The sequence below is a fragment of the Clytia hemisphaerica genome, unplaced genomic scaffold, assembly GCF_902728285.1.
Source record: "Clytia hemisphaerica strain Z4C2 unplaced genomic scaffold, Clytia hemisphaerica genome assembly, whole genome shotgun sequence".
NCBI classification, from domain to species: Eukaryota; Metazoa; Cnidaria; class Hydrozoa; order Leptothecata; family Clytiidae; genus Clytia; species Clytia hemisphaerica.
Window position 1 is genome coordinate 1,491,911 of NW_027103770.1, and position 17,361 is coordinate 1,509,271.

A 17,361-nucleotide genomic window follows, 5' to 3' on the forward strand; every position below is an offset into this window, starting at 1 on the left:
TAATCAGAATCTGCTCGGATATTATGCTTACACAGAGTTTAAGACTTTTTTTGACTTTCTTTCTTGTTTAGATTTATTGTAAGATTCTCTTACGCAGCCATGGCCTTTAGAGTGAATACGAACTCGAAGTAATCAGAATCTGTTCATCTGTTATCCTACAACTTTTTTTCAATATTTGGAACTCATTGAGGGCTTACATTTTTACAAAACATTTAGAGACCATATACGTTTGATGTTGTAAATATTTGAAATCATTGATAAGAACTGGTAATGATTGATTGAATACTCAAGAATTCCTATTGGGCTTTCTTTCTATTAATAAGAATAGGATAGCTCTTTACAAAGCATTTTTGACCACATACCACGTGACACTTTCCACCAGTGTCACATTCCAAATGCGTTGCGTGATAACATGACGTACAACGCTCGTAACGACATTTCTTCACTGGTGTACATTGGTTTATGAAGTTCGGTTTCTGTCGGCAAACTTTCTTACAACCAGTCCTCGCACCTGAAAAGAACGAACTGATTAAAGAAAAAAGCAAAGTTCAGCAAGAGGAAGACTCTAATCTAACTGATCAGTGGTAAATGTGAAACTTGGTGATGACTTCACTATCTTTATGATGAGGTCATCGACCAAATATTTTTTCTCTCTGTGAATTCCCTTCTGCCCAGTTTCACGTTCATACCACCTTTATATAAAAAGTTATTCAAGGGGGGTTGAAAACACCCCCTTGATAATAGGAACATAGCTTCAGCCAGGTTTCTAGCTCCCCCCAACAAAGTAAGGTCCCCCCCAACAATTTAGCTCCCCCCAAAAAATTGCCTTGTGCTAGGTCCCCTAAGGGATCTTCTCAAAAATATAATCGATTTTCGATTATTAAGTTCGATTAATGATTCGACTATTTAATCGAATAGCTGCCGTCGTTTAGTCGAATAGCTTCGACTATTTAATCTCCTATATTCGATTATTTAATCTCCTTTATTCGATTATTTAATCCTTGTATTCGATTAATTAATCCTTTTTCGCTTATATCTTAGGGATCCTCTCAAAAATACCGAATTTCGGTAAAATGGTTTTTGGTTAAATTCGTTTTGGACAATTTTCCCACCCATCGCAAGTGAAAGAGGATAAAAAATGCTAAAAAATGATATATAAAAAAGTACAGGTTGTAATCCGATTTTTTTGCCTTGAAGTTATATCTTTTTTCAAATGCTGTAACGTCAATTTTAACTTCACGTTTCAATGGAAGCGCAATTTCGAAAAAGAATCCCTTTATTTTACAAATCACCGACACATATCTACTCATTCTCTTTAGCATTTTTTACCTCCAAAATAAATAAAACTTACTGGTTATCCTTGGGAGTTTTTGATATCCAAAAATGAATCACCATTAATAAAAACAAAGTTTAGATAAATAAGGCTCCCATCGAAGGGAGGAAAGTCTGTAGTGAAAACTGAAGCAAACAAAGCATTCCATTTCCATACATACATACCTCTTACAACCATCAATGTAATAAATTTTATAACTTTCTGTTTTCAAAGTCTTTTCAAAATATGAATAAGATCACAATATTTTAGGTTTAATTTTTAGAAAATGTTTTCTTCTCAAAACCAAAATCACAAATGAATTCAATGTTTTGATTGCAACATTTTCGAATCTATCGAATGCGTGACGCAATTTGATTTGCAGAAAATAGAACTCGCGCAAAAACAATGCAACGACTTCATTTTTTAGATCACAAAAAGTGCAAAATCAATTCTGCGCCGATGATTCGATCTCTTATCTAGCCATTAAAAAAAAACCTGGATGTAAAATTCGAATCCATTTTTGCAAACAGAATAATAGAGCATGACGTCACTTGTAAGAAAAAAATGTTGCATTGACCAATCAAAACGCCATGATTGACGTTTGCGAACAGAACAATAGAGCAAAAGAATGCTTTCTTCCGGCATACTGGAGAAGTGGGACGTGGGACGGTGGGACGCTCAGGTGGGACGCTCGAGTGGGACGCTCAGATGGGACGCTAAGGTGGGACGGTAGTGGGACGCTAAGGTGGGACGGTAGTGGGACGCTAAGGTGGGACGGTAGTGGGACGCTAAGGTGGGACGGTAGTGGGACGCTAAGGTGGGACGGTAGTGGGACGGTAGTGGGACGCTAAGGTGGGACGGTAGTGGGACGCTAAGGTGGGACGGTAGTGGGACGCTAAGGTGGGACGGTAGTGGGACGCTAAGGTGGGACGGTAGTGGGACGCTCAGGTGGGACTGTAGTGGGACGCTCTCTCGTAAGGCTTTTGTATTTTTGCTTCTCTGATAATTATGTACGAGTAAAAAAGAACTCAATATGAGTAAATGAATACTTTCACAAAACACATATACATGATCTGTTCTTCAGTTTTCAACCTACACAGGGAGGATTTCGGCCAAAATATATATATTGATTTTTTTTATCATATAGTGGATGATAAACGAATAATAATAATATTCAAATTGGATGTTTGATCGAAAAGCTACCAAGCAATATGCGTGCGAGTCAGAAATAAACACCGGAAAATGTGTAATCAATTTCTGGCTCCTTATCTTCAGGCTCATATTGTCTAATTTATAGAACAATTTTATTATTTTCCAACACTTTCAATCCTTTGCAACTTTGTCTAGGCTAAATCTGGGAAAACCTAATGGCCAGTAAAACTTTTTTACCCCCTTTTAATATATAACAGGTTTTCAATAGGTTTTAGATTCTTCACACTAAGGTTTTTACAAAGTGGTCCAGCAGCAGCCTGACTATATTTCGAAGAGTTTATATTTATTGAGAATAACAAAATCATTCGAATCAGAGGGGTTTCCCCAGAAACACGATTTTGAATTCGAATGAAAAGAAAACATTCTAATTGTAATAAAGGGCTTTCCCCTCAGCATGAGTGGGACGGTAGTGGGACGTTCAAGTGGGACGCTCTTTTATTAGAATATTGTCTTTTTGTCTTTATAATTATTTAATGAAAAATGTGAAATCAATTTCTGGCTCCTTTTCTTTTGGTTTGGCTAGTAATTTATAGAACACTACTGTAAGTCTGCGATAACGTATTTCGAAAAAAAATGATGCACAAACAAATGAAAATAAAACCAAAAAACTCAATAAAAATCTAAAAACAACTTTCAACGATGGACACGCGACTTTAAAAATCTTTACAGAGGCGGATCTGGGATTTTTCTGAGGGGGTTCAAAAATCTCTTTTCAAAAAAAATTTTTCGGAACAAACGTTTTGGGCGTAAATTTTGTACCCGCCCTGTTTGGGCGGTGTCACCTTTTTTCCATTCCACATGGGGGACGTTAATGAGCGCCTGCACGTCTTCAGTCCCCATTACCTATGAACTCTAAACATAGGCCTCAGCGGGTTAACATGCGCTGAAAGGAGGGCGGCAGGCCAATTTTTTTTGACCCGGCTTGAACAGCCAGACGCTGAACGTGTAATAATCGTTTGTGGTGATATTCATATATACATTGGGAAATTCCCTAACTGCAATTGTGCACATAAAACGTACATAAAACGCACATAAAACGGAAATATAGTTTGAGCAAAGAAAATATAAGAGTATTATATTTCTTATATTTCTTTGGTTTGACTTTTTATTTTGATAAAACAGACACCCAGATCCTGCTCAAAACTGCTTGTTTGGTGTATATTCTATTCTATATATTCATGGTTCTTGCAGAAAATGTTTTTGAAAAAGCCATGGATAAAAGAGCAAATAAATGGTTTTGAAGAAAAGTTTGAAGAAAAAATAAGACAATTTATAATATTAAATACTTTACACACTTCAGTTTCATTTCGTGAATGTTTAAAATAATTTATTCTTATAACCATTTTTTATGGAATTTCTTTGTAGCAAATTAATTGGCTGACAATCAAGCAAAAACTTTTCATGTTGAGTATGTTTACATTATAAAACCAGAAATGGATAATATTTTGAAAACAGTGATCAAGTTAAAAAATAAAGGAGATTATTTATATAATACATATAAAACAAAGGAATACAATAAGATGGAAAAATAAAAGATTGCCAAAAAGTGGAGTACACCATGAGTACTGATATAATGTGTTTTATGTGCAAATAGACTAAAGAAATTCTAGCTCTCATTCAGAAAGAAATTAGATGAATAATCTCATAAAAAAGTACTTTTACATTCAAAGTAAAAGTTTGATGTTTTTAAGAATTTTAAGGGACAGTAATCATCAACAATCTGTAGGAAAGCACTTTTTCAACTTTTTCAATTGTTTGGAGTGTTGTTTATAATTCTATTGTAGAGATTGTGTTATATATCATTTCATAAATTCTGCATTCAATCGTACTCTTTTATGCTTAATTGTAGGGGATGGAAGATGCAGTGGCAGTACCCTAACAGAGAAAATTCATAAAATGGGGGGTCATTATTAACTGATTTTGGGGGGATTTTCCCAAAAAAAAAACAAGGAAAATGAAGGTTTTGGCACTTTATCAGGAAAATTTCATAAATTGGAGGTCATTACAAAATGCTAATTGGGTGATTTTTACCAAAAAATTGCAAAATTACCACCTACAATTTTAAGCAAAAGAGGGTAATTTTTTCAGAGGTCACCAATGTCTCTTTTTGTATAAAAGTACCATATTATGACATGACGAAACACAAAATATTTCCTCGCATCACATTATCTTGAAGCATGCATGAAGGTTCACCCCGGGGGGGGGGTACTAGGCAAAAGGGTGTCAGGTATGTGCGAGCCATAAGGTACCTTTTCTCCTCCCGAAGTCTCTCAAAGGGGTCAATCAAAAGTAGTCTCTGAAAGGGTCCCAAAATCACAAAAATCAAAAATTTCTCTCTCAAAGGGTCATGATTTCCAAAAATTTTGACCAAAAATTGGTGAAAATCAAACCAAGATTTGGAAAAAATGGACCAAATTTTAGGGAAAAAGTCCTCAAAGGGTCCCAAAAAACACCAAAATTTTGTCTCTCAAAGGTCGATTTTCGATTTTGCTCTCGGACATACCCGTCACCTCGCAAACCTAGACCCCCCCCCCGGGGTTCACCTTTCCAGATATTTCTTCGTCACCATCAAATCAATCAAATTGCTAAAATGTTGTTCCCTAACCGAACCTTTCTTCCAGTCTCTGTTATAAAACAATTTGTTGTTTTTTTCTATAATAGTTTAAAAATAAAGCTAGCTAGCTTTTTTTCCATGTGAAATTTATCAATGTCCAATGATGGGAGAAGAATCTCTCGAAACGTAGCCATGTGAAATTCATCAATGTCCAATGATGGGAGAAGACTCTCTCGAAACGTAGCCAATCGCAAATCACGTGATCCATACATAGCTAGGTAGATTTTTTCCCCATGATATTCCCGATGTCCGATGAGGGGAGAAGATCCAAACGTAAATCTCGTGATTATATTCAAGACACGATAAACTTCCACCAAATATTCACAATTCTGCACAATTAAGTCCTTTCCCATAAAAAATTCCAAACTTCATTTATCAAGCAAAATTTATTTAAGTTTTGTTTTTGTTGGTATGAATGCTTCTCCTCTAAAGATAAACCAAAACAAAAATGTTTCCTCAGAATGAAAGTCGTCTTTTCTTTTTCTTTTGTCACTCTTCACCACATCAAGCAAAAGCAGATGAAAATTCCATCACACAGAGTCTTTGTCAAAATTATCATACATTGATTGATATTGTTGTGTGATTCTCTCAAATTTACTGATTAAATTGAACCAAAAATGTCCTCAAAAAGATAAGTAATTGCCTGATTATTAACACTTTTCAGGACTTCAATTCCTTTATTTGCATTGAACGCTTGCAAAGAAGTGAGGTCGTTTGCCGTACGAATGGCTACCCTTCAAATCATTTCAATATTTTGCCGGCGACGACATGCGACTGAATGTTATTTTTGTAGGAAAATCTTTTACGCTCAAAACGGTCGGTCAGGTTCGGTCTCGTATTTTCGAGAAATTTCCTTGAACCACCTCAAATTTGCCATTTCACTGGATGCATTTTCTGAACCAGGTTCAAAATTAAAGATTTCCTAGCACAGAAGCAGCTATATATTTAATCCCGCAAAAAAAAATCATAACAAAGATTTTTTACAGCTCGGAAAGCTAGATGCACCGTACACACATAACCTAAAGATTTTTTAGCGCGGAAAAAGCTAATATTGTCGCGCGCACCACGGAATCGCACGCCACATGCATACAACCCCTGGTAAAATAATATCGAGATATGACCAAGAAGAAAAATCAGCTCCGATCAGAAAACTAGATTTCACTTGAGGAAAGGGTCTTTGTATTTTTTATTTACTATTACTAAAAGAGTTGGGGTGGTTCAGCTGAACCATTTGAACCCCCTCAGATCCGCCGCTGCTTTAGCCTAGTCAACTTCATAAAATTTGATGAAAGAAGTTTTTGGGCGCCACGTGTATGTTTCACCTCACGGGTTTTCCCTTTCACGTGAACAATGTGGATACTTTTATTATTCATGCTGATGGTGTAACCCTTTGTTGTCGATTCGAATGTTTTCCTTTCATTCGAATTTTGAATTCGAAAAGTAAACATCTTGTCTCTGGGGAAATCCCTGTGATTGGAATGTTCATTTTTTATATGATACTCTTTAAAATCAGTTCTCGCAGATTTAGACATTTAGCCTCTGGGCTAAAAAGAGCGTTAGAATTGTTGAAATTGCTCTGTAAATTACACAATTGAATTACACAAAAAGAGCCAAGAGGAGGAGCCAGAAATTGATTTATCTGACTGACTAGCTTTTTGTGTCTTTGTAGCTTCGATCAAATTGATTATGTTATTATTTTTATAATCCATTCACTATGAAAAAAGTCAAAAACATTTCGATCGATCTGTGTATTGTTTATAAGTACTTGACCTGTCCCTCTTCACTGTATTATAGAAAGAAAAAGACAAAATACATATAAAAGAGCGTCCCACTACCGTCCCACCTTAGCGTCCCACTACCGTCCCACCTTAGCGTCCCACTACCGTCCCACCTTAGCGTCCCACTACCGTCCCACCTTAGCGTCCCACTACCGTCCCACCTTAGCGTCCCACTACCGTCCCACCTTAGCGTCCCACTACCGTCCCACCTTAGCGTCCCACTACCGTCCCACTTTAGCGTCCCACTACCGTCCCACCTTAGCGTCCCACTACCGTCCCACTTTAGCGTCCCACTACCGTCCCACCTTCAGCGCCCACCGCGTCCCCACCATGAGCGTCCCACCGTCCCACGTCCCACCTGAGCGTCCCACCGTCCCACGTCCCACTTCTCCAGTATGCCCTTTCTTCCTGCTTTTATATGACGTAATGACGTATTCTTGATCTTGTGAGCGCTCTCCCTTTATCCTTTTATCTTTTTTGTTTTGCCCTTTTTGATTTGAACATGAACACAACGATGGAGTGCTATTTTCGAATCGAAAAACAATAACAAAGAAGCAACTGTGTTGAGAGGTTGATAACAGAGGAAAGAAATTAAAAAGATAGAAAAAGATAGAAGTACTTTATCGTGGAGAGATCGTGGAATTGTTATCCAAACATTAAGAAACTTAAGTTAAAGATGATGCGATGATGTGATTCGCAAAAGGATTATTCTATCATTTCATAATTTATGATGCCCCGTTGGTAGATCAAAAATCCTTAAAGGTAAGAAGAATTATGCAGTCATTGGTTGATTTGACTACGGCTTTTTGAAAATCTTTTTTCTTCTGTCTTTCAAATCCACAGTAGACAAAGGCTTGTTTGCGCTGTTTTCGATCTACGTAAGAAAAAATAACCGATATTCGATGTTTTGGAGAAAATTCGATTATATTTTGGAATCAAAAGGATTAATTAATCGAATAATAAGATTAAATAGTCGAACCGATGGGACTAAATAATCGAACCGAGGGGACTAAATAATCGAATTGAGGTGACTAAATAGTCGAATTTCGATTGTTAAATAATCGAAGTGCTTCGATTATTTAAGCGAATTTTTCGCTTAAATTCGATTATTTAAGCGAATTTATTTTTGAGAAGATCCCTAACACTTCAGGTCCCAAGATAAACAAAAACAAAAACATTGTTCTCCCGCCCCCGTAGAGAGAAGTAAAAAAAATATATATGCGACTACAGTACTGATAAATGAAAACTAAATTTTACTTGTTTTAATATTTATGTTTACAAGTCTTTTGCTTTTTATATTTGATTTAATAGTAAGATAAGATATCTTTTGAATTAAGCTGAACAGCCCCCAGAGTCTCAGTCAGATCATCTAGGCTCCCCCCCAACAATCTAGGTCCCCCCAAATATTTTGGTAATTTTAGCCCCCAGGCTCTTTAAAGGCCAAAATATTTCTTAGCCCCCCCCCAAAAAAATAAGGGGGGGGCTGAACCTATGTAGGAAACCTCCCCCCCCAAAAAAAAAAGCTTGATGCTAACAGGGTTAATTAAACACGATGACAGACCATGTTCTTTATACAATAGAATCTTTTGGCATGAAATAAAGCTATTTTTCCGACTAATATTGGGACAGTGTTTTCTTTTAAAAAAAAATTCTGAGCGTAATCTGACACGTGGTATAAAATGTCTCATGGCCTAGATCAATACGTTGAAACTTGACAAGATTATAGTAAAATAAATGAAATGATTTGAAAATCGTCTTTGTAAAAAAGTGACACCGTATAATTATAAAAATATTAGTCCCTTTATATGTTTCATTTTTATTTTACTTAATATTTTCAACACTTGCTCTCCTTGAGGTCATATCTTTAATCTTGACCATATATAACTTACATTTTCTGGAAATTCTACCACTACAATCATCATTCTTTATATTTCTCTTGCTTTTGTCAGGAATTACGTCCACTTGATCTGCTCGGTACGTTTTACCTTCATTAATTTGAAAATTCGAAGGTCTATTTTCCCCTAAAAATAAAATGATGGAGATTTATGATTTATGAAGTTAAAGAAAGCATTGTCTTTGTGGGAAAAGTTTTTTACACCAGATTCCTTGAAGGAAGTGCGTACTACTGAAAAATCAAAACAAAAACAGAAGTGGAGTTTAAAAAAGTACTTTTTGAATTGAAGTTGTAACAAACCTTAGTGAAGAAATGGAGGTATTAAAAGTGAACTCACCATTGGACCCTTCAAGTAAGAATACTATTGCAATAATGGAAAGACCAAAAAAATTCATTTTCACTCGTCAAATTTTTCTTTAAGAAAATATAACCATGGTCATTATCGCAGCCAGAAGACGAAGATATTTTTGAACTTGCTTGGAATTCGCATCGTTACCGAATCTCAGACAATGAGTTAGAAAAGTAAATAAGAAAAAAAGCTGTCTTAGAGCCAATATTGATCATTTTAATGATCTTGATAAATTTAAATTTAGAAAAGAAACCTGGCACTGGCTATCAACCAGTTCAATCATGAAAATATATCTTTTGCTAATCACGCTAATATTTTGATTCTGAAATTGGCGATGAAAACATTACGTAATGACTCCAAAAGCATTACAATCTTTGCTAGACAAAAATTGAAACCTTAACAAATTGATTCGCTATTAGTACCCTGTCGCTAAGATTATGTAATGTTTTTGAAGTCATCACGTAATTTTTTCGCCGCTAAATTTTAGGAGTCAAAATAGTCTCGTAATGAGCAAGAGAGTTATTCATGGTTCATTAAAATCAATTTTTGAAATTGTTTATACAAAGGAACTGTAAGGTTCCAGAACTCACCGAGAAATTCAAATTCTGAAATTGTTAAAGAAACCCCTCGTGTTTAGTCACGAGGATGGGTCCCCGGTTGTTCTTTTATTTTGGTGAATTCCAGGAACGAACATTCTTCCTTTTACGGGTACTCCTTTAGGTGATTGCGACGGTCTATTGCATAACTAATTACTCTACACTTCAGTGGATGTTTTCTTCAAATTGGTACGCTAACATTCTCCCGAATTAGCATGCAATAACACTGCAAATCTTCCCGTGCGACGCAGCGCGACGTCCTATAAAGTATTAGCTCGAGTATTAGGGTTTTATTTCCGTAATACGGAGCAGATGATTTCCGGCCCGAATGGCTGGAGGAATTTAATATGCGGAACTTAGTCAATAGGTCGTCGCATTTCGTAATAAACGCCACACTTTGTAATACCCGACGCACTTTGTATTATAAAGTGCAAAGTACAAAGTATTATTACAAAGTGCGTCAAGTATTACAAAGTGCGTCAGGGTGTTTTACAAAGTGTGGCGCTATTACAAAGTGCGTTAGTACAGCCTTAAAGTAAAGTTAGCCTATAATCCCAACACCCGATTTCTTTATCACCGATATCGAGAAAAGCGCCATGGTCGTCAAGTACAAGCAAGTCTCAAATGATCAATTTGTATTTTTACCATATTTTCCTTTTGTAGGACGGGAATGTGATTGGTTTCGATGCAGAGTGGAAACCGGTCATGTGTCGTGCTGGTGAAAAAGAATAGTATGTTTTCATATTCTTTTCTTATGGATCAATTGTGTTTATATCAATAATTACTACTGCTTTAATTTTCTCATAATCTTTCCTAATCATGATGGCTCCCAATAGATCATAGTTGTGGGATTTACGGTCGTTATTGTAGAGAATATTTAGTTTCGATCGTGAATATTTTCAAATTCTGAGAGAACATGCGATACGATCATTTACATATCAATATCATATTATACAGTTGACTTTGAATTCAAAAGAGTGCTCAATACTGCGATTTGGAGAGCGGTATTATACTTAAAAAATAAAAGGAGAAACTTTTTTCCAATACTCAAAGTTTCTTGCTTTCTCAAGCATAAGCCATTTCACAGTCAAAATGGATCATGGGTAATCAGGACTGATTGCGCCTCCATAACGGCTTTCTGTTGGCTAGACGTAATAATCTTCAAAAAATTTCAAAAATTTGGACCAATAGTAAGTCGTTATTAGCGCGCAGTGGTCCCAATTACCCATTACGCTTTGCGACTGAAATGGCCTAGTAGTTATACCAGTATCATTTTTTTTTACCAAACAAAATTTTATTTCCCTCTTTCTCAGTATGTCAATATTGCAACTAGCATTGAAAGATCGTGTCTACATTTTGGACATCAAAGTATTGTACACCACGAACGGTGCAGAGGATGCATTGAGGACATTTTTCTTTCAATTCTTCACCAAGAGAACCGTCACCAAGATTGGTAAGACGCTTTAAAGTTTTTGTTTTCAAATGATATCGTTTGCTTACCTTACCTAGGGAACTAATTTTCGCGGGAACTAATTTTCACGGTCGGGAAAAAATTGAAAAATCGCATTCCGCGGTCGAATAAATTTTTCGCGGTTTTCCCCCTTTTTTGGACAAGTTTCTTTCATTTTCTTAGGAATTTTTCAAATTTTTACAACCGCGAAAAAAGTGAAAATTAGTTCCCGCGAAAATTAGTTCCCTTAACGTACTCATGAATTTTAATTTACAAGCTATTTCACATTAAATTGACACATATGTGGAGCAAGATTGGTCAGAAAGAGGAGGTGAAAAACGATTTTTATTTATTCAGCACAAAAAAACAATAGTGAGACACCGTCCTGATATGAGACATGTGTCTGATATGAAACGGGAACACTATTTAAGAATAGAACCTTTAAAGACATTTTTGCATTGTTCGATGCCTTCCCATATTTGCTAACGATGTATTTTAGACAAGCCAGATAATATTCGAATGCTGTTGTTAAATTTTATGGCAATCAATGAAATATCGAGCACTTAACAACTATTTATGTCAATGGCACATCATGTTGAAATCCTTCTAATTCCGAGAAGAATTTCCAGGGGGTCCAAGGAAATGTTCACCCCCCACCCCTGTATGGAAATTAAATGGAACAGCGCAATACACTTTGATAACAGTTATGAGACTCACTTTAGCAATACTCCTTCTTTACTTGCAGCATCCCCCAGAAAATTGGCACTTTCAAGCATAGATTTAGTAGCGAATGACAAGAAAATTGTATTCTTTTGCACGAAAGTAACACTCAGCTATTCTGGAATCTATTACAAGAATAACATTAACATTTCTTAATAATTGAACTAAAAACAAAGATTCATTAGCTGGCTAATAATTAAGAATAGCTTTTTGGTCAGGTTTGGTAGTAAATAAATACAAGGAAAAGTAGATTTTATTTCGAATATTCCACCACTGTTCCATAAACGGTTGTTACAAACAGTTTCGGACATTTCCCGGACTCTCCTGATATGGCAGGGACGTTCGTTAACTCTTTGTCGCTTGTCGCAATATCTTCGTAAGATCTTGGTCCGAATTCCGACGTAAACTTTGCTCCCCATAATTTGCGTTTGCTTTGAAGCACCGCCAAAATAGAGTTACCACCACAAGAACCACCGGGATATCCAACAGACTTTGAAATCTGTAGGGGCGGGTCACTTGGTAAAACGCCATGAGGGCGCTCGCCTTTAAGACTAAAACCTGCGTGATTCCAATGACGCCAGAGTCTGTGTACCTCGGTGGTCACCATGACGGAGTGCCCCACAGAAAGATGTGCAATCTTTTCATTATTAGGTCTGTTTAGAGTATGCCATGTACCATGGTGATTTGTTCCTAACAGTAATCGGTATAAGTTTCCATTGGTGCCAACGGCGTATAAGTATTTTCCATGTAAAGAAAATCTGTGCAAGTAACTTGCATCGATACCGTCATGTTTAATCTATAGACAGAAAGAAAAAATGGTCATGTAAACACAGACTTAAAGCGCTATCAAGTTGAGTACTTGGTTTAAACCCTCAGTTGGCTTTCATTTCCTTCGATGTTTCTTAGATGTTCAATGATCGAAAATTTAGCGGAAAGAAAAAAAAATTCAGTATCGATTCCTTAAGCTTCAGAGAAATATGATAAAAATCAACAGCACATCTGCACCGGCTTTGACAAATGCTAAAAAAAGAAAAACAATAAATGCTCACCTGTGCTCCAGGGGGACAACCATTATTCCTCCAATACCATCCCCACTTGTTATACTTGTACGTATACGCACGTTGGTAGATACATCCATCGATGCCAACCAAAAAGATGCGACCTCTTTCATTACCTTAAAATTATACAAAAGATTCATTTATTAGAGATGATTCGTAATTCATTGAAAGATCTGGTAAGAGGAGTTTGATGGAACTTACATATCTACACGTTTATTTATAAGAACATCCAAAATATTTTGAAGCCTTGAGATGTTCATAACTTTTTGAGTTTTAAGCCCTAAAATTGTTCTTAACATGAGTATTTTTGTTCATTTTACTAAAAAATTGGCAGTTTTAGAGTCCTCAAAGCCTTAAATGTTCTTAACATTTTGTCCATCGAAGCCTTGTGTTCTTATATAGTTTGTTCTTATAAAAAAACGTGTTTTCATAATAGAATGATATTTGCACGAGTGGGATTATTGAAATAGAGAGTTTTGTTCGACAAAAGACCTGTACTGAATAGGGATACACATGCCATGGACACACATCAAGAGTCATATGTAATAAAATAAGAACCTCGTATTGTCTGGAGCTGTGAACGCTATGAACTCAGATTTACATACCTTGCGATGTGGCGCATTTCGTTGTGTGTACTTTGACGTATTCAAATGGTTTGCCATGCTTTGTCCACACCCAGCCTTTACCATTCCAAACACGTTCCACCAAGTTTCCCTCAGTCGTAATTACGAAAACTTTACCATCAGCTAACACGCAGGGTGTTGAGACAAGCCGATCGTTGCCCTTGAGAAATGAGGGTGCGCCATGGTTGACCCACTGCCATTGGTTATGCGCTTTCACCCAGACTCGTTCCCACAAGATTCCAATACCAACGCCAAAGAACTTTGGAGAACTTGATTTCATATAAGCCATGCCGGATTGAATGGGGAATGAATGTTGATGATTCGTCTTACGCCAGTTGTTTGCTTCCGTACCCAGTAAACATGCTGATGATACGATGATGATGCTTAAGAGCCATTTTTTTTAAGAGTCTTCAGGGTGTGATACCTCATCCTCTTGGATTTTGATGAAATTTTGACCAAATGATCCATCACACAAGAAAATAAGACCCTGAAAATTTCACCTTGATATCTCAAGTAGTTTTGAAGATACAGCGTCTCAAAGATAGGCTACTAAGCGGAAATTGACCCCTAAAAATCATGAACTCTGGTGGGGAGCAGATTTTGAAAGCCAATGAATTTTTATTCAAGTACATTAGAAAGCTGATTTACAGTGGATTTCAAGAACTTTTTGTAGGGAATCAGAAAAAATCAAATTGAGTCTCCAAAATTTTCCCCAAAAATCTCTAGCACCTCCTGTAGAGGGCTTCAAACTTTGTGTAATCTGGGTTTGGAAGCACTTTTAGCTGTCTGCTGATGGTCCTTGAGACTTTTTTGAAGCAAACTTTTGACCTGGAGTGGTTTACTGGTGGGTTTTGGCCACAAAAATAATATTTTCAGGATTTCTATTTTTGCGTAACCGTCAAAAATGGCCGAAAAAATTGCTATTTTGGCTGATCTGGAGCAAAATTCAAGATGGCGTATCTTTTTGAACCCCCTACAAATTTTTTTGAAACTTTCAGTAATGCTTCCTTAGTAGGTCTAGTTTATAACCTCAAAAAATCTCAGTGGGGCCTTGAAGTCTCTTAAGAGATATGATCAATTGAAAATTTGCTTAACTTCGTTGTTTTTTCCCTCCTAAAATGCTAAATCAGGCCCACTTAAGGGCTCTAAAGGTAAATTCTTGTCAAAATATTGGTTGATCTTCTCTAGCCAACTAATCATTGGCATTAAGGGAACAACTGTAAAAAAATTCAGGTCATTTCCATTAACAGATGACATTTTATAACTGTTTCTTTATTTTTAAGTTTAGAATATGTAAAAAAATGGGACTGACATCTGGCCTTTCCTACCATTCCAGGGCCTATATTTTCAGGAAAAGCCTCAACCTTTCACAGTTTGGTAAATATTACTCCTAAATATAAGCAGGTTACTTCAACTAAATGGGTTTAACAGTACTTAATTCCTATTCAAAAACTTTTTAGACTCATTCAGAAATCCTACTTTGACAATAATTTGCGCTTTACCGCAAAATTTCTAAGTCCAAGTGTCGTGATTAACTTTAGACTGTCCAATATTTCTTGTCCAGAAGATTTAAACATCATTGTTTGCAGTATCTCATAAAATATCACCCTATTAATGTTGCTTAGTTATTTAAGAATCAACAAGTAAGGCTGTCAGTGTACATAAATATAGAGATATTGGACAGTCTAAAGTTAATCACGACACTTGGACTTAAAAATTTTGCGGTAAAGCGCAAATTATTGTCAAAGTAGGATTTCTGAATGAGTCTAAAAAGTTTTTGAATAGGAATTAAGTACTGTTAAACCCATTTAGTTGAAGTAACCTGCTTATATTTAGGAGTAATATTTACCAAACTGTGAAAGGTTGATGCTTTTCCTGAAAATATAGGCCCTGGAATGGTAGGAAAGGCCAGATGTCAGTCCCATTTTTTTACATATTCTAAACTTAAAAATAAAGAAACAGTCATAAAATGTCATCTGTTAATGGAAATGACCTGAATTTTTTTACAGTTGTTCCCTTAATGCCAATGATTAGTTGGCTAGAGAAGATCAACCAATATTTTGACAAGAATTTACCTTTAGAGCCCTTAAGTGGGCCTGATTTAGCATTTTAGGAGGGAAAAAACAACGAAGTTAAGCAAATTTTCAATCGATCATATCTTTAAGAGACTTCAAGGCCCCACTGAGATTTTTTGAGGTTATAAACTAGACCTACTAAGGAAGCATTACTGAAAGTTTCAAAAAAATTTGTAGGGGGTTCAAAAAGATAAGCCATCTTGAATTTTGCTCCAGATCTGCCAAAATAGCAATTTTTTCGGCCATTTTTGACGGTTACGCAAAAATAGAAATCCTGAAAATATTATTTTTGTGGCCAAAACCCACCAGTAAACCACTCCAAGTCAAAAGTTTGCTTCAAAAAAGTCTCCAAGGACCATCAGCAGACAGCTAAAAGTGCTTCTAAACCCAGATTACACAAAGTTTGAGGCCCTCTACAGGAGATACTAAAGATTTTCGGGGAAAATTTTGGAGACTCAATTTGATTTTTTCTGATTCCCTACAAAAAGTTCTTGAAATCCACTGTAAATCAGCTTTCTAATGTACTTGAATAAAAATTCATTGGCTTTCAAAATCTGCTCCCCACCAGAGTTCATGATTTTTAGGGGTCAATTTTCGCTTAGTAGCCTATCTTTGAGACGCTGTATCTTCAAAACTACTTGAGATATCAAGGTGAAATTTTCATAGTCTTATTTTCTTGTGTGATGGATCATTTGGTCAAAATTTCATCAAAATCTAAGAGGGTGAGGTATCACACTTTCTTTATTCTGAAGATTTTTAAAAAAAATGGCTCTTAACAGCATCGTGTCAAGCTGCATTATTCAATTCTTCCTTAAAATTTAAGTGAGAAAATTTAAAACCCTTTCAAATCCAGTATTATTTTTCCCATTTCTTTTAGACTAAGCCTAGCCTAAGCTCCTCTTTGCCGCCCTGGTTATCATGATTTTTGATTCAGCCTGATTCTATTCCTCAAAGTTCTACAACAGCCAGCTACAATCAGTCGTATGCCAATTGACAATCACTTTTCTACTCTTCTACTCAAAGGTTGACAAATCTATCTCCTTATGAATTATTCTCGTTTGCAAATTTTTATACTCTTTGCTCATCAAAACATGATAACTAGTATTGTTAATTTATGACGTCATATGATAAATCATACAAAACGGTTGGTCATAATTGGCATCGGCTTAACCAACTTTAAGTGGTTAAACCTACGCTTTCTAATGATTAGCAGAAGGGTTTCACTTCTACCTACTTCTACGTCGGCTCATATAGTTTTATCAACAGGTCGCTATCTATCAAAGATTAAAAACCCTTTTCAATATATCAGTGTTAACAGGTTTTGCTTATTTGCTTCTGCTAAAAAGCTGATAAAAAAGTCTGAGCAAATAATACCTTTTTTCAGTAATTACTAGTAAGTTAGAGGAGGGAACTGAAATTGATTTTTTCGTCTTAAGAAATTTCACACACTTCTCGAGATAAATCAACAGCATTGCGGGCCTCGTTTTCCAATGAAATAATTACTTCAAACGACGTTTACACATATAATATGTTTTCCCACAAGACCGTTTTCAATTTTGATGTCTGACAACGTTGAAGTATCCTAGCAACAACTCTTCGAGAACGAGGTTCGCAATCATTTTTTGCCTTTCAAGAGTGTATTCCATACAACAGAAAAATTTTGACACGATAGAAAATTCA

At 36.0% G+C, this 17,361-nt stretch overlaps 2 protein-coding genes and 1 long non-coding RNA gene across 3 annotated transcripts in view; 1 reads left to right on the top strand and 2 right to left on the bottom strand.

The window, feature by feature from the left end:
* Positions 1-17,361, top strand: part of LOC136805912 (exonuclease mut-7 homolog) — a 42,634-nt gene that overhangs the window by 11,040 nt on the left and 14,233 nt on the right. The window contains exons 10-11 of the mRNA XM_067062488.1: positions 10,419-10,486; positions 11,069-11,208. Of these exons, the coding sequence (XP_066918589.1) occupies positions 10,419-10,486; positions 11,069-11,208 (208 nt within the window). The remainder of the gene's footprint in view (positions 1-10,418; positions 10,487-11,068; positions 11,209-17,361) is intronic.
* Positions 286-9,352, bottom strand: LOC136805917 (uncharacterized). Its single transcript, XR_010846466.1, has 3 exons — positions 9,148-9,352; positions 8,806-8,937; positions 286-511 (listed from the first exon to the last, which is right to left on the bottom strand). It is a non-coding gene; the product is annotated as an uncharacterized lncRNA (long non-coding RNA).
* LOC136805894 (uncharacterized) lies at positions 12,107-14,005 on the bottom strand. The gene is made up of 3 exons (XM_067062466.1): positions 13,589-14,005; positions 12,975-13,099; positions 12,107-12,721 (listed from the first exon to the last, which is right to left on the bottom strand). The coding sequence occupies exons 1-3, from the start codon at positions 13,893-13,895 to the stop codon at positions 12,179-12,181; spliced, it is 975 nt and encodes a 324-aa protein (XP_066918567.1). The 5' UTR covers positions 13,896-14,005; the 3' UTR covers positions 12,107-12,178.